The 22,003-nt window shown below is 41.5% G+C and overlaps 1 protein-coding gene across 3 annotated transcripts in view; it reads left to right on the top strand.

Annotated features, from left to right (window-relative positions):
* The first annotated feature begins 2,339 nt into the window (after positions 1-2,339).
* stat3 (signal transducer and activator of transcription 3 (acute-phase response factor)) overlaps positions 2,340-22,003 on the top strand; it is a 36,050-nt gene continuing 16,386 nt past the window's right edge. For all 3 annotated transcript variants that reach the window (XM_076995553.1, XM_076995552.1, XM_076995554.1), the window contains exons 1-7: positions 2,340-2,522; positions 13,603-13,736; positions 14,755-14,998; positions 15,156-15,248; positions 15,977-16,058; positions 16,256-16,356; positions 16,574-16,725. In XM_076995553.1, the coding sequence (XP_076851668.1) occupies positions 13,609-13,736; positions 14,755-14,998; positions 15,156-15,248; positions 15,977-16,058; positions 16,256-16,356; positions 16,574-16,725 (800 nt within the window). In that variant the 5' untranslated portion in view covers positions 2,340-2,522; positions 13,603-13,608. The remainder of the gene's footprint in view (positions 2,523-13,602; positions 13,737-14,754; positions 14,999-15,155; positions 15,249-15,976; positions 16,059-16,255; positions 16,357-16,573; positions 16,726-22,003) is intronic.

The raw sequence follows: 22,003 nt of genomic DNA, 5'->3' as shown, positions 1-22,003 counted from the left end.
TAATGGGGAGAGAGAGAGGCTGGTGGGCCTTGTGTGTGTGTGCACCAGGCTCAACCCAAAAATCAAATGAGACATTGAATTCATATCAGTACTCATCAGAATGAATGGTACCTAATTATAATCCTGAATATGTTTAACTAAATGCATTTTTATGTGTTTTCAGCAAACTAGAATATGTTCTATTACAACATTACAAATGTACAGTGAGGAAAATAAGTATTTGAACACCCTGCAACTTTGCAAGTTCTCCCACTTAGAAATCATGGAGGGTTCTGAAATTTTAATCTTGGGTGCATGTCCACTGTGAGAGACATAATCAAAAACCAAAGAGCTGTCTAAAGACACCAGAGACAATATTGTAGACCTCCACAAGGCTGGAAAGAGCTACGGGGCAATTGCCAAGCAGCTTGGTGAAAAATGATCCACTGTTGGAGCAATTATTAGAAAATGGAAGAAGCTAAACATGACTGTCAATCTCCTTCGGACTGGAGCTCCATGCAAGATCTCACCTCGTGGTGTAGCAATGATCCTAAGAAAGGTGAGGAATCCGTCCAGAACTACACGGGAGGAGCTGGTCAATGACCTAAAGAGAGCTGGCACCACTGTAGTCTGGATATTTTTTAAGTACCTAGTACAAAACCTAACTGTCTTTAATGGACTTCACACCTGTGTACTCAACCACATACACCTGCTACAGTGAGATAAATCCCAACAGCATTCACAGATGGACAAGGAAGGAGAAAAGACGGTCTGCTTTGCCCATGTCACCTTCTGAAACATTACAAGAGCCCTTTAATGCATCTTTAGAAATGGAGCATGAATTCTATACTCTTAAATACACTACATTAAATTTAAAAGTATAATTATGGTAAAAATCCAAAATGTATGCAAAAAACCATACACACTCACCTTCAATTCCTGTGTGGGACGTGGGCAGAAGAGGCCATCCTGCCCTGCGGTCTCCATCTGTTAATGAGTGCACTTTCCCAGTTCCCTGAACAGAGAACTACAACTATGGCTGAGATATTCTCTCCATCTGCCATCACAAGCACTGTGAATGACCCTTCACCACTCACACCATCTCTACACCCACCCACCTGCCTGGAGACAGGCTACTTAACCCCCTAACACCCCCCAGACTAATCACGAGTCTTGCAGCACTACCAGAATGAGTGCACCCCATCCTGTAGTGCACACATACACCTCAAACCTAAGAATGATGTGGACTGTTATGCCCTTAGAGACCTGGCTTAATATGCTGCTACACCCACTTACCCCCTTCCTACAGACAGTTTCTGCAGCTCACCTGGTAGAGCAGGTAGAGTAGCAACACCATCGTCACTGTTCTGCAGGTGTCGGTGAGTTCCAGTGTGCGCTTCTCCTTGTGACTGACTAAACCCCACCCTTTCTGTCACTGCACCTCCTCCATAATGTTCAGATCATTTATTCACTGTTCTGCCTGCTTTTCTGCATAATTCGTTGTTTACATTCATGCTCATACTGTTCTGTGGACTGTATTGATGTGACATTCACCCCCACCTTACAGCTACACACTCTCCCACTCCCTAATGCTACAGACACTCAACCCCCTCCCTACTGTTATAAATCTGTATAAATTGTACACTAAGGGTTGCTGGGTTATCCTGGAACGTAGTGTGCAGTAATGATCTTTCTAGAAATTAATTTTAGACTCCCTCCGTTCTCTACTATGATTCGTGGAAACCATTAATAAATCTGAAACAAACTGATTTGCTTTGATCAGTGTAATAATCACAGCGTCAGTGAAAGAATCACTAAGGTCAGTGTGTTGGGGGAGGGGTGTATGTGCAGACGTTCAATCAATTACGAAAGAAAGTTCGGGTTTTACAGTTATTTATAAACATCCTGTTCGCTAACACATCGACAAAACAGAATATCTTACTTAATTACATAATTTCTCGCCGAAGCCCTCTGTGACAATGGATCGAGGTCTTCTGATTATTCACGTAAAGTTGCTCGTAGCAAACGTCACCTGCCCTATCAATACCCCCAACATTCACCGTCTTAAACTTCTGATGACGTCAGTACTGCCAGTAATTCAGATGACTTCCAGCCGTGCTGTTCCGGGAACACGAACGCTCTCCCTCCGCTGTGTGTGCTCTACAATAGCAGTACGAGGGGAGGAAGTAATCATCAGAACAGTCAACCAACCTCTGGACATAAACACCAGCGCAGACAACCGAACATGTCCTAAGGTCCGCCCCTTAATAGAATTCAAGCACTTCGATTGGGTAAAATTCGTTCCTCGCGCAGTAATTCCTCAAAGACGTGTCAGTCATTTCAGTGAAGTTAGAAACGTCCTGCCCCTTTTCAAACAGATCGTTATAGTCTGCGTTTTTTGCTGTCACACTGAAGTTCTAGTCACTGAATCGAATAGTATTATTTTGTATTTCTCTCAATTTAACTGTGGCGTTTTCGGGTGCCAGCGGAGTCGTACGTCGCAAATCACATTTCCGTTAATTGTAAAGACACTTCCATAGAGGGTAAGTACTCACAGGGTAACTGCTCACACTGACGCATTTTGGCGGATGTTTTTTTGTCGCTTGTTTGTTTCTTAACTGTACATTTAGGAGTTCGAGTGTTCGCTTGTTTATTAATGTTAAAAAGCACCAACTGAGTTGCGATTAAGTAAGTACTACATAAAACAACTCCTCTCCAAGTTAGCGAATGTTGGGTTACACTTCTAAGAACATGATGAAGCCCAACGGAAATAAGTGTAACATACATCTTCTATGTTCTATATTCTATGTTCCATGTTGTGGCCTGATCCGTTACATTAGTAACAGTGTCGAAGCCTTAGTGCGGTTTGCTTGTTCAGTCCCAAAGCTGGACAAGTCACACGAAATGATACTGTAACAGTATCTATAACGAATGCCTTTATTTGAAAAATTTACATCATAAGTTTCACGGTGTCGCGTTTCAAGAATTATATCGCAGGAAGTTTCACAGTGTTACGTATCAAGAATTATATCGTAGGACAAATGTCTGTTGGCTTTTATTAAAGACTCCATAAAAGCTTTCCGCTTTAGTACCATCTTTATAACCTTTATAAATATCTCACGCCTTATCATAGTCTTACAGAGCGTGAAGAACATGGCTTTGTTTCTGCGTGAAGTCGAACCACAACTGGCTTCACCACTGCATAACAAATGCAGGTCTGATAACTTCGGTATTCACTCATTTTAAACAAAATGACTGTTGCTACTTGTTTCGCCCCTCTGTCGGGACAGTCCCCCGTGAAAACACTCCCATTATGTCATCGCTTCCAGGATTCGCAGCGAGGGAATCCTCGTGTGTCGGTGTCGGCCTCGGGTCTATTAGCCCTGTGGTCGCCGGAGTTTTCAGGTTTCAATTTCTGATTTCAGGAGTTCTGTTTTACATTTCATTTTAAACATGACCGCGTGACGGTGTTAAGTAGGTGTTTGTCAAAGTAGTTTCAATGTAGTCGGACTCCACGATATCTAATGTATCCAGTGCGGAGTTTGTGCAATGAACGACACTACACGTAGGTAACTACCAAAGAAGAACTGACGGGAACGGAAACGGAGCAGAAAAAAAGAGTTCATTTATTCTTTAGTTTAGAGCGCTTTTTTTTGATAGGGCGGTGTGATCTCACTATCAGGCTTTGTTTTGTCCTGTTCACCGAGGATACTGCACTAAAAGGAAATGGTTACGGGAATTATTTACCCTGAAATACTTCCGTGGGAGCAAAGCTGGAATTATGCAGTTAGGCTTCATGCCACTGTCCTGAGTATATGCAACACGCAGAATTTCTTGTAGTGCTGCGGTGTCTGGTCCAGATATGGGTGGGTACATGTGTGTGATGAGTTGGTGAAGAGCTGTGTGCGCAGTGTAAGGTAATTAGAATCATGGAGGAAACGAGATGATACTCAGTAGTCCAGACGTGTATATTGTTTGCCTGTTTGTATGTCAAGGAGTGGTGTAGTGCTTTTTTATGTGTTGACGCAAGACTATATGGTATACCACAGAGTATTGTTTAATTCATATATTCCAATACCACAGACTAGTGTTTGATTCTTAGATTCCAATACCATATAGTAGTGTTTAATTCTTATATTCTAAAACCACAGCATAGTGTTTAATTCCTATATCCCAAGACCATAGAGTAGTGTTTAATCCTTATAGGCTATTCCAATACCACAGAGTAGTGTTTGAGTATTGTATTCCAATACCATATTGTAGTGTTTGATTTTTATATTCTAATACCGCCAAGTAGGCTAGTGCTTAATTTTTATATTCCAAGAATAGTAACATGTACCTAAATAATTCACTATAGTAACTGATAATATGCCTTATCAGTAACAACTGAGTAATATGCCTGGAGATTACACATTGTGAGATGCAGAAGCGTGTGTTTTGTGTGTATATATACTTATTGAGATGCAATTTCTTCTTTGGTCATGTTGAAGGACAGATTCAACACTCTGGACATTTTTGGCCTTTCTGGATTTCATGAGCATTTGATAGGATCTTTAGAGGGGTTCCTCAGAAAGTTTATTAACCAGCTGTTCAAAAAACTTTGGAAAGATTGGTGAACAGTGGTGCATGCTCAGCCTTTCATCTCCATGGCAGTTGAAATCTGCCTCTCCTGGTTTTTCAGAAGCTAAATTGTCATTCCCTTAGTCTTGGCTGTGATTACAGTACCGTGCACTTTAAATAAAGACATGCATTAACTCATCTCATGACGTGCATTCAAGTACTGTGTTACATTGTGTTCTATTTCCAGAAATCAAGCTTATCGTGTTAAGTAGAGCTGACATTTTCTTTAAAATGGTAAAGTATGCATAATGACAACCCCTAGACATTAAAACCAGTGTGTGCTGAAGCAGCACCAACAAGAGGGCAGAAAAAAGGATTGGGTGATTCTCGGAAAACGACATTTAAAGAGAATGAAATAGGAACATGACTGTAAAATGGTATATCATGCTAGTGTGTGTGGTTTTGTTGTAAGGAGAGATGTGCACTAACTCGTACAACACACAGACTCGTACCACAGACCTGTACCACAGACTGGTACAGGATGTATAAAATGTATGTAAAGCCTCTTTACTGAAGCAGCTTAACAGCTGTTTGTTTTGCTGTGCTGACGTTGTGCTGGGTAATTTCTGCACTATACCGTAGTAGCTTGTGAAGAGCCGCTGTCAGGTGTCAGTTTCAGTAGCTGTGTCCTCTGAACCAGTCCTACCTTTGAGAGAAGTGAACCTGTGTGTGAACATGGCTTTCTTTTTCATTTCTGTTTCATAATATTTTTGGGATGTTTTCAAGGCAAAGTCCAAACCCATCTGTTTTTGAGATCTCTGTAGAGCAGCACTGTGGATAAACATAAAGGTTGAGCCTGTTTATCTTGCAAACTAAATCTTTACTGATGGGGGGGGATTATATGGTAGGATTATATGGGATTATATTGTGGAATGATTGATCATTTGCTTATTGTCACATAATTATTAAATCGTAGTGGTCATCTCTTGGTGGCTCCACTGGTAGTCGGCATGCCGAGAATGTTCCTCTGAGTTTACTTGGGGAAACAGCTCACACTTTCTGCTCTATTATGCTGAACTAGGCTTTGCTTCCTTCAGAGTGAGTGAGTGAGTGTGTGTGCATGAGTGTTTGTCTGTCTCTGTGTGCAAAGGGTAGGAGGTGAGAGACAGGAGCTGTTTCATCCACCCACGCACCCTGCAGCTGGATGGACCGGAAGGTCAGGGTGGTGTAGCTCAGTGCATCACCATCACTCCATGTGCACACTTCACCATCACTCCATGTGCACACTTCATGTGCACACTTCACCATCACTCCATGTGCACACTTCACCTATTCCATGCTGCTGCTCCAGAACCCAGCCAACACTTGCAGAACCAGGCTGGGCTGCCTGGTTCTGAACTGAAATTGTAAGCACTGTTTATGTGCAGTATACAGCACTGAAATAAGACATGGTGATAAACTGACATTCACCTTACTTTTGGTATTTTTCTTATCTTATACCCCAACACCAGAACAAACCCTGCTTTCTTTATGACAGTCATTGTATATTTAAAATACAAGAATATGGTAGATACGTAAACAAATGAATAAATACACAGGTAAGTAGGAGTGTACATGAAGTACATAGGTGCAGCTCTAACATGCAAGCGGTGTCATAGCAGGTTCTGCCTGGTGTTACTCTGCGGATTTGTCTATTATGCAGCTAGTACTAAACTCAGTTTTACCCTGAGAGAGGTCTGTTACCTGGGGACAATCCAAGAACGTGAACCACGTTAGCCTTATCATGGTGACCTCTGTCACATTTTTCATATTTCTTTTTGAGTAAATCTTTGCCAACTTCATTTTACAATAATACATTTGGTGACAGACGTGGCACCAGACAGGGCACCAGCTCATGTCTGTTTCCATATCTCTACTCCAAGATCCTCTGACCATTTAGACTTGACCCCATCCAGTGGTGCATTGTATGGGTCTACAGTCTGGAAATTAAGTGTGCAGGGGTGTTTAATTGTGTCTGTCGCTGATTTTGGTACAGAAGTGGTACCATTTGTTCTAACGAAATGTTGTCTTTGGAAACAGGGAAACAAGTGGGTGGTTGGAAGTGTTGAGTAGACAGAAAATAGAAACTGACATGAGTCTCTGTAAAGGTCTTTGTAGATGCCAATTCATAAAGAGTCAGGGAAATGGGAGTAAATGTGATGATTACAAATAGGCAGTAATCCATCAGTTGGACGTTTTGCCTGAATTGCATACAGGTCTTAAGCATGAAAAAACAATGGAGCATGTAATGTATTGTGAAATATTGGATTTATTCACTCACACACACACACACAACAAAATGATGATTATAAATTAATTAATTGATGATTATTAATTAACTAATTATTATTTAACTATTTAAAGAGAGAGAGACCAGAAGACATCAATAATCAATTAATTAATTGATGATTATTAATTAATTAATTATTATTTAACTATTTAAAGAGAGAGAGACCAGAAGACATTTAAATAGATACATACACATCTGCAGTATATTCATTTAAATAGGTACAAACATATCTGCAGTATATTCATTTTCACACAATAATGGTGAGTGTTCCATTTTCAGAAATCAAGCTTAATCTTGTTAAGCAAAGCAATGTTTTCTTTAAATATGGTGAAGTATACATAATGATAACCCCTAAGCATTAATCCATTCCTGCGTGAATCTGCATAAATCTACATTTCGCTACTGGAGAAATTCAGACGATATCCAAAAAACTCCAAATATCATGTTTTTGCTTTTATGACGAGAGAGATGTCTGATACACAAAAAAATCCAGGAAATGTCCAATGTTGTAAAGAAATATGGACATTCAACTCCATCAAAAGCATTTTTGGCGTCTAAAGAATAACTCCTGTTGCTGTGTGCCTATGAGTGAGTAGTTCCTCATAATTAACAATGAAAGAGCCAATGATAAAACTTGTTTGGTCTGGTGATATTTTTCCTGTCAGTCTGGTGCCTAAGGGCCAGCAGTTTGGTTATGACATGGGCCTGTAGAAGCCACACCTCAGAGCAGTGATTCTCAACTCCACGTTCTGGGTGGGTCACGGACAGCTTGAAAATAATAATAATAATATTCTGATTTTGTACTCCTCTTTTATCTTGAAAAAATGCACCTTGAGTATTTTTTTTTGTCTGGAGCCCTGCATGCAAACCAGGCTTCATTAAGGAATCTTGGTAGGGCACCTGAGCTTAGAGTGGTCATGGCCTAATTAAAGACATCTAGGTAGAGCAACTGATCTTTAGGAATGGTCAGACATTTCAAGCAGAAATGGAGCAAGTTTAGTGGAAAATATAATGAAAAAATTGGTTCTGTCATAATTCAGGTCACCAACAAAAATAAAACTGTGTGCTTCATTTGGGTAATTGTGAAATAACCTTGGTTCTAAACTTACATCAACCCTATGTAAATGCAAGGGAATTCACAAGGGTAATGGCAATATGCAGCAACAAACCAGGTTCCATAACAAATATGCATTAAAAGCCTGAAGTTATTTCAGTATGTGAGGGTTGAATTGTTTATCAATTAAAAATGCTTAAAGTTAGAGTTAAAGTTTGATTAAAAGTTCTGCCCTACCACAATTTTTTTAAGTTTAAGATACGTCGCTCCAAATGTTTCCTGCAAATATGCAATTTGTTTTTAATTTCCTGACATGGTATAATGTTTGGCCCTTTAACTAAACCAAGACCTTTTATTGAATTTGCCTAACTTGGCCGTTGTCATTTAGTTGTCATTGTTCAACAAAAAATGATGTAGATCTGAATATTCACTGACGGTTATGGTCTTGGGCAAACCATGTTGACTAGGTAGTTCTAACTCAAATATTCAAAATAATGCAAAACTAAATAGAATTATTAAACTTCCCTCAACACTGGAGTTCCCCAAGACACTGAGCACAAAATACAATAATGAAAAAGACTATTCCACATCCCTCCCAGGCTAGCAAAGGACCCACACCTAGTGTTGTCAAAAAATTGATATATCGATATGTATCGATATTGAACATTCTGAAACGGTTCAATACTCGCTTCTTTTAAGTGTCGAGACATACATAAAATGCGCTTTCGTTTGACCCACCCAAGCTGCTGTAATGCACAGGACAGTTTGTAATGCTAAAATGGCAGCTAAAGTAAACACAGTGCTGTTGGAGTCAAAGCAAATACATATGGAAAACCGAAGGACATGAACAAGCCAGTTTGCAAGCGGTGCTTTTGGAACATTTCAACAAAGGGCACTAAAGCCTGGTTGAGTGACCATAGCACTCGACTCCACCCAACTCGCGCGAACCTCCGCGAGCAGTGGAGGCGTTTATACTTTCCACTTTGCAGTGTTGTTCAAAACTATATGTGGTAGTATAAAGAAACACCCCTCAACAACAGGGGAATGAACATTTACCTGATGAATTTTAATGTTGCTTTGTGTTTGTGCTTTGTTTCAGTGCTGGAATTTAGGCTAAAGTACTTGAAAATGCTTGAAATTGTAACTACTTCATTTCACAACAAATATCTGTCTGACTGAACAGTTCTCCTGTATGTTAACAAATACGAGCCTCTTGTAATTCCAGGACGAAACATGAGAGAACGTGAAGACGTTAAGATTGGGGGTTTTGAAAATAAACTAATAATAAAAAAATAATGGTTTTATTATTAACACTTACACATTGGAAGCGGTCGGTCAGATATGATCTAAACCAGGAGAGTGCAACTCCTTTAATACCTACCGTGTTGGTCTACAGTCAGTGTTAGGAACATTACTTTAAAAAAGTAATTATAGTTACTCACTACTTGTTCAAAAAAGTAACTGAGTTAGTAATTGAATTACTCTATAATAAAAGTAACTCGTTACCAGGGAAAGTAACTATTTGCATTACAGTAAAAAAAAAGTTATATGCCAATGAATAAGGATTTTTTGAAAAAGCAGTTTTCAGTCAATTGAAATGAGTAGATCAGAATGGTGTTTAACTTTTAATGTTTATTGCACATCCACAGACCAGTGCAGGATAAAATCCTTTAAAATCCCAAATCTTTGTGTAAAAAAAAAGCAAAAGTAAGCAGTTACACTATGGCTCTGTTCGAAATAGCCTACTACATACTACTGGCGTACTGATCGAGCCCCAAATCAGTATACCGTAGGCAGTATGTGACCAAAATGAAATTTTCTAGTATGTGAAACATACCCGGATGACCTACTACTTCCGCAAAATATTCCAGTATGCGAACAGAGCTGTCTTCGTGGTGTACTGCATCCCATCATGCAATGGTACGTTCACGTGACCCCGTAGTATGCTTTGCTTTTGTCGCATACTAGAAACTACTGCATACTACTACGAGGACCAGTATGCAGTATCCAGTATGCAGTATCCAGTATGTAGTAAGCTATTTCGAACAGAGCCTATATAAAGTGCATTTACATCTATCAAATTAAATTGAATTCTCTCAACCTGAGACAACTGGTTTGTTCACAACAGAAGTAAACTTAACAATAAAACCTCTATTCTTAATTAAATAAATCAAATACCCAGTCTGGTAGACATTCAGGAACTTCAAGTATTTTCCTAAATAATGTTTATATCGCCACCTTGAAAATGCAAATTTTTCTTCGGCTTGCTCCTGACTCGCCATTTCTGCCTCTTCTCCGTTGTGTCGTGTCACTGATGTGCTTCGGCACCGTGTAAAAACACTGGTTCTGATTGACTACCATAACGCTGCCTTAGCCAATCGCTTACTGACTTGTTAAGTTAAACAGGTGTTACACCGAGAACTGTGACCTATCGAGATCTGTTACTCCTCACTAGCCTGGGCAGCGGTCCGCTCGCATTACTGTTAGTATATCAATATATAGTAACGCACCGCTTTTAATGACCAGTAACGTCAACGGCGTAGCGATAGGAAAAGTAATTAATTATATTATCCCGTTACTGACAAAATGACGCCGTTACCTAACGCCGTTATTTTTAACGGCGTTTTTTGCTACACTGTCTACAGTATCAAAAGCTGCGCTAAGATCTAACAGTATAAGGAACGAGATGAGCCCATTATCGGACGATATTAGTAAATCATTCATAGGCCTGTGTTGAAAAAATCGATTTTCCGATTCAGAATCGATTCGCATATGATGATCTGATAATCGATTCGTACGTCCAAAGATCGATTTTTAAAATTTAATTTAATTTAATTTAATTTTTTTGTGATCTTTTACCCCCGCCTCGTCACTGAATTCACGCAGGCGTGCTCGGTCTAACTAACTGTAAAACAACATGGCGTCGGACAGTGACGGTAACAACGATAGTCAAATCGGAAATCTAAAAGCAGAAGGACAGTTTATCCAGTGTCAGTGACTATTTACAGTTAGTCCATGTCACTGACACTTTACCCAGTGTTTTTACAGTTTAAAAAAGTTAAAAATGTTCTTGTAACGTTGGGCGCAAGGCGATGGACGAGACAGAATCCTTTGCACTTTCCAAATCGTTACGTTTATTACATTTACCGAAGCACAGACAGCGCACATAAAACACGTTTACGTAGAACATGTGTGACTCAAACAACGACGAGCACAGGATGCTGCGCGAATGCACATTAAGTAGACAAACCACACAAATCCCACGTGTTGACGAGACGAGCCACAGGTGAGACCAGTGACTGTATATATGGTCTCTGGGTGAGACGGATTATCACAAGACGCACCCACTGAGATCTACAGACGCAGACGAGTAGACGCAGACAACGTTAACACAGGCCCAACAGGGAGGGGTCGGGGACCGTAACACGACAGTTCTGTTCTTATATTCGCACTTTAAAGAAAAATACACGTTTACATTTTATACTTTCAGTTTATTAAGTGTGAGCACTTTTAAAATAAAAATGCATTTGGTAGCAGCAGCTTTTGGGTGAATTCTTAATTATTTCAATCATAATAATAATGCGCTGGTTAGTGTCCCAGTAGGAGCCCACTGTTGCAGATATAGACACCTCAAAGATGTCCTCTGTTTATTGTCCTGGATTACCTTTCTTGAAGGTAGATTTATGATGACCCTTTTCACCAGTCTTCCAGCCATCAGTAACTACCAACTACCAGTAACTGCTGATTAATATCGATATAATACTAGTTTTAACATGTTGCTTTTGTACATAGTCAGGAAACAGCTCAAATACATTTTTAATAACACTAAACCCCGAATTGGATCGAATCGGATTGAATCGATTAAATCCGATTAAATCGAAATAAATCGATTCTTAATCTTCAGAATCTGAATCGGATCGATTCTTGGAATTTGAATCGATACCCAGCCCTAATCATTCACTACCCTGAGTAAAGCTGTTTCAGTGCTGTGGTTCGGTCTAAATCATCACATGAAGATAAATTATTCAAATCAAGATTGTAAATATTCAGATAAAGATTTCATTGCAAATATTCAAATAAACAGGTGCTCCCCTTTTGCACATTCACCTTCAACATCACTAAACCAGAAGTCCTGTAAGCACCATTTCGATATATCAATTTTTTGTGGTATTAGTTCATCTAGTAGTTCAAGATTGCAGATCATCTTCTAGTTCAAGACTAGATTCATCTGGTAGTTCCAAGACTGTAGATCATCTATCTCAGAGGTCACCAACAGGCGGACCGCGGTCCGAATCCGGACCCGAACGCAGTCCTGTCCAGACCCAATCTCATTCCTGATTAACTGGATACGGACCCAAATGCCATCCCATCCGGACCCAGAATAAATTGTTTAAAATATTTCTTAATTTTGACGGGATAATTAATTTTAAACCGGAGCATTTATTTCAGCGCTATTGAAAAAACACTCTGTCACAAGTGTTACGTCGCCGCCACCCACCCTCTGTGCTGGTAGCCCCTCCCACCTGCAGACCATCCATCTCCACCCCTCTGACATATGCTCCTGTCAGATTGGTTTACATATGAAACCCCTTCCTCATCTGTTTTTGTCACCTGTTCTCTTCAGCTTCATCTCTTCAGCTTCAGACATAAGCTGCGAGAGGAAAGGAAGTTTTCTCAGTGCAACAGGAACTCTTTTCCTGAAGGGGCCTTTAGACTTGCAGTGTATTAATTTAATCTTCTTTTCAGTGTCTGTTGTGAGACTTTCAGGCTGTTGTCTAAAAGCTGAAGCTGGCCAGACGTCTCAGGCTGGTTCTGCCTTGGCCTGCCTTGGAAGTAATCTGACACTGTACAATGAGATGGGTTGCTAGATGATGCCAGAGCCTCTCTTGACTCAAGGGAGATTTTGCCAGTTCCATAAGTGATTCTGCACTCTTGGGCTATTGTTCTTAGCCAGTACTGTTGCAATACAAGATTGTTCATTTATCCCTAAAACAGCCATCTTGCAGCAAGGGTCCTTATACATGTTCATTACAAAAAAACAGGACTTGTGAACTGTGACCTGTACAGTTGTCCAATGAAGGACAAGGGACCCCCTGGAGCTGTGACGATACTCCCGTATATTCATTTGTCATGTCACTCCGAACTCAGTGTTTGTTTGCATTGTCTCACACCATCAGCAGGTGCAGGTACCGGTCCCAGAGACTGGTGTTAGCATGAAGGGTTAAAGGTCAATGAGACATGAGTCTGGAGCTGTAATGTGTGGGAGGGGGAGTGTCTCTGCTGTGGTGATATGTAGTGGGGGAAGGGAGTATCTCTGCTGTGGTGAGGTGTAGTGGGGGAGGGGGAGTGTCTCTGCTGTGGTGAGGTGTAGTGGGGGGAGGGGGAGTGTCTATGTTGGGGTGAGGTTGTCCTTTTCCGGATGCTTCTCTCCACTGTCACCAACTGACACTGATCGGAAGGGTAATGCTGCCTCAGCACTGTTTGGGGGGGGTTCTCTCCAGACATACACTGTGTGTGTGTGTTTCCCTTGACTAATATTTACAGTTTTTTTGTATCATACAATGTGAGAAGTCATTTCAGAATGGTTTCGGTGCAGAAACGATTCTGTAATACTTTCGTGTTTTGGACATGAAAGAATATGGTCTCTTTTTTTCTTTCTGTTTCTCTCTCTTTCTCTCAGGTCAGAATGGCCCAGTGGAACCAGCTACAGCAGCTGGAGACGCGCTATGTGGAGCAGTTGTACCACCTATACAGCGACAGCTTCCCCATGGAGCTCCGGCAGTTTCTGGCACCCTGGATCGAGAGTCAGGACTGGTGCGTAGCCTGATGATAACCCTAGATCGAGAGCTAGGACAACAAAAAACCCTTAATGACATGGCTGTGATGAAAGATTTTAGTTTCTAATATTTTTTCTAATCTTTTTCTTGTCTGCGATCATCTCCATACCTTTGAATCCTAACCAGATTTACAGTAACCAGTAATGATTTGTTGGCCTGTCCACTACTTTCTTGTGCCTCTCCACCTCTGCATAACCATGGCGAGGAAATCCCCAAAGCCCATAATTCAGCTGTTTCCCTGTGCTTTAAATGGACACCAGTGGGTGATCTCATGCCCCATCTAAGTAGGAAGACGTTTTTCTGTCAGAAATGTTTGTAGGAAATGCCCATACATTAATTGCTTCCATGCCTTTATAATTACACCCACAGCACAAAAAATGTCATGTGGAACTGAGATCTTATTTTTGAAGGGCCATAAAAAATTGTGGGTAATGTAGCCTGGGCAACACTGGAGCCAGCTGCTCTATGTACAAGTCTTTATAAAGTCTGAATCCCCAGTGATGCACACGCCTGAGCCTCTCTGTGTGTAGAAGATGCCATGCTTTGTGTTTGTGTGAGAGTCCACTGAGGTCTTCAGTCCTAGCAAATGTTCGTTTTTGTTGTGAAGCTGAAATTGTTGTGTATAACATACATTGTCAAGATGTTCCATAGTAATGTGTTATGTGCACTGTTTGCATGGTAATGTGTATTATTTGTAATCTTAACTGTGAATGTTGTGTACAGAAGTAAGAAAGGTTATACACACATGCCCTAGTGGCAAAGCTGTGTGCATAACTGCAGTCTGAATCTGTAGAGGAACCACTGAGTTTGGAAGCACAGGGTAACACTAATTCTAAACATTAACCCTTACCCAGACCATCTGTAGCTACTGGATAAGCAGTGTCAGTGTTTTCATCCGCACTTCTGTGGAGTTTTGGTGCTTTTCTGTGTGTAAATGCAGAAACTGTTCAGTATGAGTCCCATGATGAACTGACCAGAGTCCTGTGCTCTGACAGGGCTTATGCAGCAAACAAGGAGTCGCACGCCACTCTGGTGTTTCATAACCTGCTGGGGGAGATCGACCAGCAGTACAGCCGTTTCCTTCAGGAGAACAACGTCCTGTACCAGCACAACCTGCGGCGCATCAAACAGCACCTGCAGAGCAAATACCTGGAGAAGCCCATGGAGATCGCTCGCATCGTCGCCCGCTGCCTGTGGGAGGAGCAGAGGCTCCTGCAGACAGCCACCACTGCACAGCAGGTCTGTACACACACACACACCCTCCACTGCACAGCAGGTATGTGCATACATACACACACGTACACACTTGCATAGATACGTGTGCACACAGACATGCATACACACACTTGTGAATGCTTTTAAAAAAGTGTCATCATGTCCACTCTTCTCTGTGCAGGAGGGACAGGCTGCCCACCCCAGTGGTACTGTGGTGACCGAGAAACAGCAGATCCTGGAGCACAACCTGCAGGACATCAGGAAGAGAGTGCAGGTGTGTTCACTTGACCCTAACCTGACCCTGACCCTAGAGGGTGCAGGTGTGTTCACTTGACCCTAACCCTAACCTGACCCTGACCCTAGAGGGTGCAGGTGTGTTCACTTGACCCTAACCTGACCCTGACCCTAGAGGGTGCAGGTGTGTTCACTTGACCCTAACCCTAACCTGACCCTGACCCTAGAGGGTGCAGGTGTGTTCACTTGACCCTAACCTGACCCTGACCCTAGAGGGTGCAGGTGTGTTCACTTGACCCTGACCCTAACCTGACCCTCACCCTAGAGGGTGCAGGTGTGTTCACTTGACCCTGACCCTAACCTGACCCTGACCCTAGAGAGTGCAAGTGTGTTCACTTGACCCTAACCCTAACCTGACCCTAGAGAGTACAGATGTGTTCATTTGACCCTGACCCTAACCATAACCTAATGCTAACCCTGACCCAGCCCAGCACATGAACAAGACGCTGTAGCAACCTCACGCATGAGCAGCTAGCATGAGCAGCTATTTGGTTTTTGTTTGCTATTTGGAGAGATCTGCACTATACAACATGGTCAGTAGCTGTTTATAATTGGATAATGTGTTGAGTCTGTTCAAACGTTGATAATAGCTCAATGTTGGACTTCTCCATGTGTTGGGGAAGGAGCGTATCCTCATGAGCAGCATGTTGCAGAAGGTCTGGTTGATGAGCTCCAGTGTCTGACTCAGTTCCTCCTGATTGCCTTCAGGATATGGAGCAGAAGATGAAAATGCTGGAGAACCTACAGGATGACTTTGACTTCAACTACAAGACTCTGAAGAGTGCTGGAGGTAAGTAATGAGATGACTGCTGCTTCACATATTTTATTTTAGATTGTGTGACATCATCTGTAGTCTCATTCATGAACTCTCCAGTGGCCTGTAATCTCATTCCTGGATATTCCAGTGGCCTGTAATCTCATTTCTGGATTTTCCAATGCTCTTTTCATGGCTCTTCCTGTGGTCTAATCCTGAGCGGTATTTTTCAGAGCTCTCTCAGGACCTGAATGGGAACAGCCAGGCCGCAGCCACCAGGCAGAAGATGGCACAGTTGGAGCAAATGCTGAGTGCCTTGGACCAGCTCCGGAGGGTGAGTCCACACACCAGCTCACACGCAGAGTCAGTACTGTGCCTCTCATGTGGGGGTCAGCACAGAGGTAAACAAACAGAAGTCATTACTCTGGCATAAAGGGGTTCATGTCGCAACAGAGCACAGTGTGGCTGAGTAAGTTGTGCACAGCAGGTCTTATGACGGCAGAAACAGCTGCTGACTGACATGGAGCCGTCACTCTCTGTCCTTCTTACAGCAAATTGTGACGGAGATGGCCGGGCTGCTGCAGGCCATGGACTTTGTGCAGAAGAACCTGACAGATGAGGAGCTGGCCGACTGGAAGAGAAGACAGCAGATCGCCTGCATTGGAGGACCTCCCAACATCTGCCTGGATCGGCTGGAGACATGGTACACACCAGAGATGGGTGTACGAGTGAGAGTGTGAGAGTGTACGAGTGTCAGATGGGCACTCGTGTGTGTGTGTGCGCGTGTGTGTGCACGTGTGTGCGTGCGCGCATGTGTGCGTGCGTGCGTGCATGTGTGTCAAAGATGAGCACTCGAGTGAGCGACTCGAGTCAGTCACACTTCAGTCACCTACAAAAAGACTTCAGACTTGACTTGAAACTCGTCCCTAATGACTCTCGACTCGACCAGGACTCGTCCAAAATGACTCATGAACAATAAGAGTCAGTCCTTTATTCAGGCGCTGTGTGCGAGTTATAGAAAAATGCTTTCTTTGTGTGTTTATTTTGCCATTATTTCCTATTTTTGTTTCGGTGATTTGGGACGCAGCGTATCGTTTATTGCAAGCAGGACACTGGAAAGACCATATCAAACTTCATAAGCACTTAATACACAGCCAGATAGGTTTGTTTAGTGTACACTAGCCAATACACAGGGTTCCCACGGGTCCTTGAAATCCTTGAAAGTTTGTGAATCTGAAAAAATAAGTTCAAGGCCCTGGAAAGTTTTTGAAAACAGGCATAAAAGACAGCCATCCTTGAAGGTCCTTGAATATTTTGGGGGGTTTTAAATTTTACATGGATGAAGACCGCAGTCAAGGAATAATAGGGCACAATTGGTAGGAAGTCAATATTTACAAAAGATTGCTATGAAAAAGATTGTCATAATGTTTCATAAAATTGTCATAAATATTGTCATACATCAAATCAAATCAAAGTTTATTTGTATAGCGCTTTTCACAACACATGTTGTCACAAAGCGCTTTACAGGATTTAAAAGGTTAACAATACTATGGGTCCAGAACCCTAATGAGCAAGCCAAAGGCGACAGTGGCGAGGAAAAACTCCCTATGATGGTGGGGATTAGGAAGAAACCTCGGGAGAACCAAGACTCAAAAGGGAACCCATCCTCCATTGGGCGGCCCGTTAACACACAAATTACACAAAATACAGACAAATACACAAGTCACACACAAATCACACAATCAGACTAAGTAAAGGTAAAAATGAAAGTTCTGGGTTTTGATATTGTCACTGTAAATGTCTGTTGATGAACGCCAGGCTTTCATTCCATGAGCAGCGATGCTGGTATTGTAGGCTCCGACTGCAATGTTACTCTCCAGATGAACCTCGGAGAAAAGATACGAGATGTAGTAACTATGTAACAGATTAATCAAAGGCCAAACTAAACAGATGAGTCTTTAATCGAGTTTTAAACAATGAGACTGTGTCTGAGTCCCGAATAGAGGCAGGAAGATTATTCCACATACATCATATTGTCATAAAATATGACCTGATATAGGGGCAGTCATGGCCTGGTGGTTAGGGAACTGGTCTTGTGATCGGAGGTTCGTGGGTTTGATCCCCAGACCTGAGGCCATGACTGAGGTGCCCCTGAGCAAGGCCCTTAACCCTCAACTGCTCACTTGTATAAAAAATGAGATAAAAATGTAAGTCGCTCTGGATAAGGGCGTCTGCCAAATGCCGTAAATGTAAATCTGATATGATACTTATAAAGATTTTAAGAAAGTCTGCAAAGTGATTCCTTTAGCATTAATTCAATTAATCAAAAATGTCATTTTATATTCAGAGTTGACTGTTTCGATGCCCGTTAAAAGTGAATGACAATCTTATTACACTTGAAGTCAACTAAGTTAATCACTGATGGTATGAGACAAAAGATGTAAAGGATGTAAAAGATGTAGAGATTCTTTCAAGAAACATCCTAATACAAATTATAAAACCACAATGGCTTGTCAAATGGCTCATATCTTCTAAAGTAAAAGAGACTCATTTCAAAATAATAAATAAGATATATCCTGTAGCAGTAGCGAACCGTGACCATTAAACCTGGGCCCGCTACACCCCCCTCCCCCCCGAATTTTTTTTCCTCTCCTAATAAACTGCATTAAGCAAAGTAAGTTTCCAAACAAAATAAGGTTCACAGCTCCGTGGTTCTCGGAAGCGGAATATGTAAATGAGGATGTCAGGACTGAATCTAAACTAGCTAGCGGTGGTACGCTAACGACAGCTAGCGTCGCCACAGCGGGCGGAAATTATCATACAGTTAAGCCCGCCCACTAACTGTGCGTTCACACCGAAAGCGACGAGAACGACACGGCGACCGGAAGTCATTAATTTTCAATGAGAGTGAGCGACGCAACGCGAATTGAGCGAATCGAGCGACGCAAACAAGTTGAGCTCGGCTCAACTTTATGCAAATGAGCAGTGATGCGCGGCGGCGACTACCAATCAGAAAGTATATTTGCACCCTCCTCCGAAACCACACCTCTGACTTTGGTTCCTACTGATTATTTGTTCCGATTGCAAAATGGAGGAGAGATTGATAGTGGCTGGCTGTGTTCGAAATAGTCTACTACATACTACTGGCATACTGATCGAGCCCCAAATCAGTATGTCGTATGCAGTATGTGACCAAAATGAAATTTTCCAGTACGCGAAACATACCCGGATGACCTACTACTTCCGCAAAATATTCCAGTACGCGAACAAAGCTATCTTCGTGGTGTACTGCATCCCATCATGCAACGCTACGTTCACGTGACCCCGTAGTGTGCTTTGCTTTTGTCGCATACTGGAAACTGTACTGCATACTACTACGAGGACCAGTATGCAGTATCCAGTATATACTGAGTCCAGTATGCAGTATCCAGTATGTAGTAGTCTATTTCGAACACAGCCATAGTCTCTGGATGTCCCGCACTTTACGAGGTGTCACTGTTTATTTACAGTACAAAATGTTTATTTTTGGAGGGAATACTGTTCATTTGTTAAAAAACATCTGCAATAAATTAGCATATACCCTATTATTAGTTATGATTTTTTTATTCCTGTTTGATCTTCGGGTCTGGGGTAAAAAGTAAAAAAATTACATAAACATTTTAGGTTTATATACTATGTGTTTTATACACACACTGTGTCCTGTCATCAATATATTAAAATAAATAAATACTGCGTCCTGCTTTAAAAAACGTGATTTGCATATCTGTCACGTGCTGCATGCCGGCGATGTTGGACACGCGACGCGATGCTGGCGACTCGGCGACGGAGAACGATTTTATCGCTTTCGGTGTGAACGCACAGTTAGAGGGAAGATATGATTGGTCAATTTTACGGTCATTTGAAACTGGTATTGCGCTGAATTATAACTGCCAGGCCCTCTGTAAACGAACAGCGGGCATCACAGTCCTGATAGGGGGGGAGACAGGCTCACAGGCTTCCACTTAACCCCTCACCTTCCAACACAGATTGAATAGACACGGTTGAATAATTGATTTGCTTATATTTTTGTAATTGTTTAGATGTCGATTGTAAAACTGTAAGTAGATAAAATAAATTATATATATATAATGTTTTGAGAATATTTTAGGCCCTCTGAGAGGGCATAGAGGGCCCTGACGGTTCCCCACTGTCCTGTAGCCATGTTTCTTGAAAGAAGATTTAAACTTTATGTGGATTCATGTACCTTTTGTCAGTCAGAAGATGAATTCCAGGAGTGTTTGTTTTTTCATGTCAACATTCACAAAGTTTTTGCATGGACACTAGAAACTCGATTAATCTCAAACTTAACATTCTTTCTTTTGATACCATTTTGGTCATTCTCCTGTAGAGAAATTTGTTTGTTTGTTCAGCACCGAAAGCTAGTGTTTCCTGTATGTAGTTAACGTATGTGTAGCCGCTTTATGTGAATGTCACCTTCTCACAGGTCCACTGCTAAATTGCCAGTCATGTTGAGTGTGAATTAAGTTTTCGTTTAATCAGCGCTTAATGTCATGCACAGAACACTTCAGGATGCATGGCTTGAAATGGCATTCGGTCTTTTGAATTTGCATTGAATTGACATCGTTTTTTGACAACATATTCAGGGGTAACAGTAGGTTAATGGTGCCAGGTGCAGTCCTTGAATTTGAGGAAGCTGGTCCTGGAAAGTCATTGAAAGGTCCTTGAATTTGATATTAACCAAGGTGTGGGAACCCTGAATACAGTTAATATATAAAACACACTGGGTGGGTTTGTTTAGTTTACGTTAGAGACTTGGTCATTACAGCTAGCTTAGTAGCCCCAATTAGCGTAATGGCCACTTGTAAACAAACATCAAAACAACCGACAATCAACATTTTAAGTATTTTTCTTTTTCTTTTTTTTTTTAAAGTACTTTTACTTTTTACAATTATTGTTTTGCAAGAGTGATGCATGTATACAATAATGTCCACGACTCATTTGAATTATTGAGAACTTTTTTCCGTAATAATATTTTTGTTTACTTTGACGCTAGTATCTCTATAACAGATGTTTGTCCCCCAATATGGCCACCACTTTAAGATCGTTTTACACCAAGACAAATAACCGGCATGGAAGGTAAACTTTCTATGTGATGCTTTCTATATGGTTTTGAGCACACGGAATTACACAGTTGTTGATGATATTTATATAGTTTTCAGATGTGATTTTTGCTCTCCGTGATAGAAGGGTGTCTGCTAGAATGAAAGGAAAGATCTATAGGACAGTAGTGAGACCTGCTATGTTGTATGGACTGGAGACAGTGGCACTGACAAAGATACAGGTGAGGGAGATGGAGGTGTCTGTGATGAAGATGTTGAGATTCTCATTTGGAGTGACGAGGAAGGATAGGATCAGAAATTAATTTATTAGAGCAGTGGTTCTCAAACTGTGGTACGAGCACCCCGCGGTGGTACGCCAGATGAACTCGGAAAATAAAAGATGCTTTGAGGTTTTTTTTTTTTTTTACACAACACATTTTTTTTTATTAAAACAGAATTATGACAAGTCCTGAAATTCAGAAACTAAAAGGGATTACTCGTATTATGTGCGGAGAAAATGTCGCTAAACAGTTCGACTTGGTTCATCTTTCAAACGACACGGCCACTCGCAGAATTGATGAAATGGTGGACAACGTCAGACAAACATTGACCGAGAGAATTAAAATGAGTAAATGCTTCTCACTGCAGTTAGATGAATCCATAGATGTCGCAGATTTAGCCAACTTGCTCGTTTACGTGCGATATGAGTATGAGGGCATGTCGCACGAAGACTTTTTGTGCTGTAAACCAACCACTACCAACACGAACTACAGGAGAACTACATTACAGGGTTGCCAACTTTTGACGTTCGCTTGGAGTGAGATTTTAACCTGGAGCGGGTGGCGAGTGTGTTTTGTTGAGCGGGGGGGGGGGGCGAACGAA

This window comes from Brachyhypopomus gauderio, chromosome 2 (genome assembly GCF_052324685.1).
Source record: "Brachyhypopomus gauderio isolate BG-103 chromosome 2, BGAUD_0.2, whole genome shotgun sequence".
Classification (NCBI taxonomy): Eukaryota; Metazoa; Chordata; class Actinopteri; order Gymnotiformes; family Hypopomidae; genus Brachyhypopomus; species Brachyhypopomus gauderio.
Note: the sequence above shows the minus strand (reverse complement) of the source record. Positions and strands in the feature narration are given on the sequence as shown.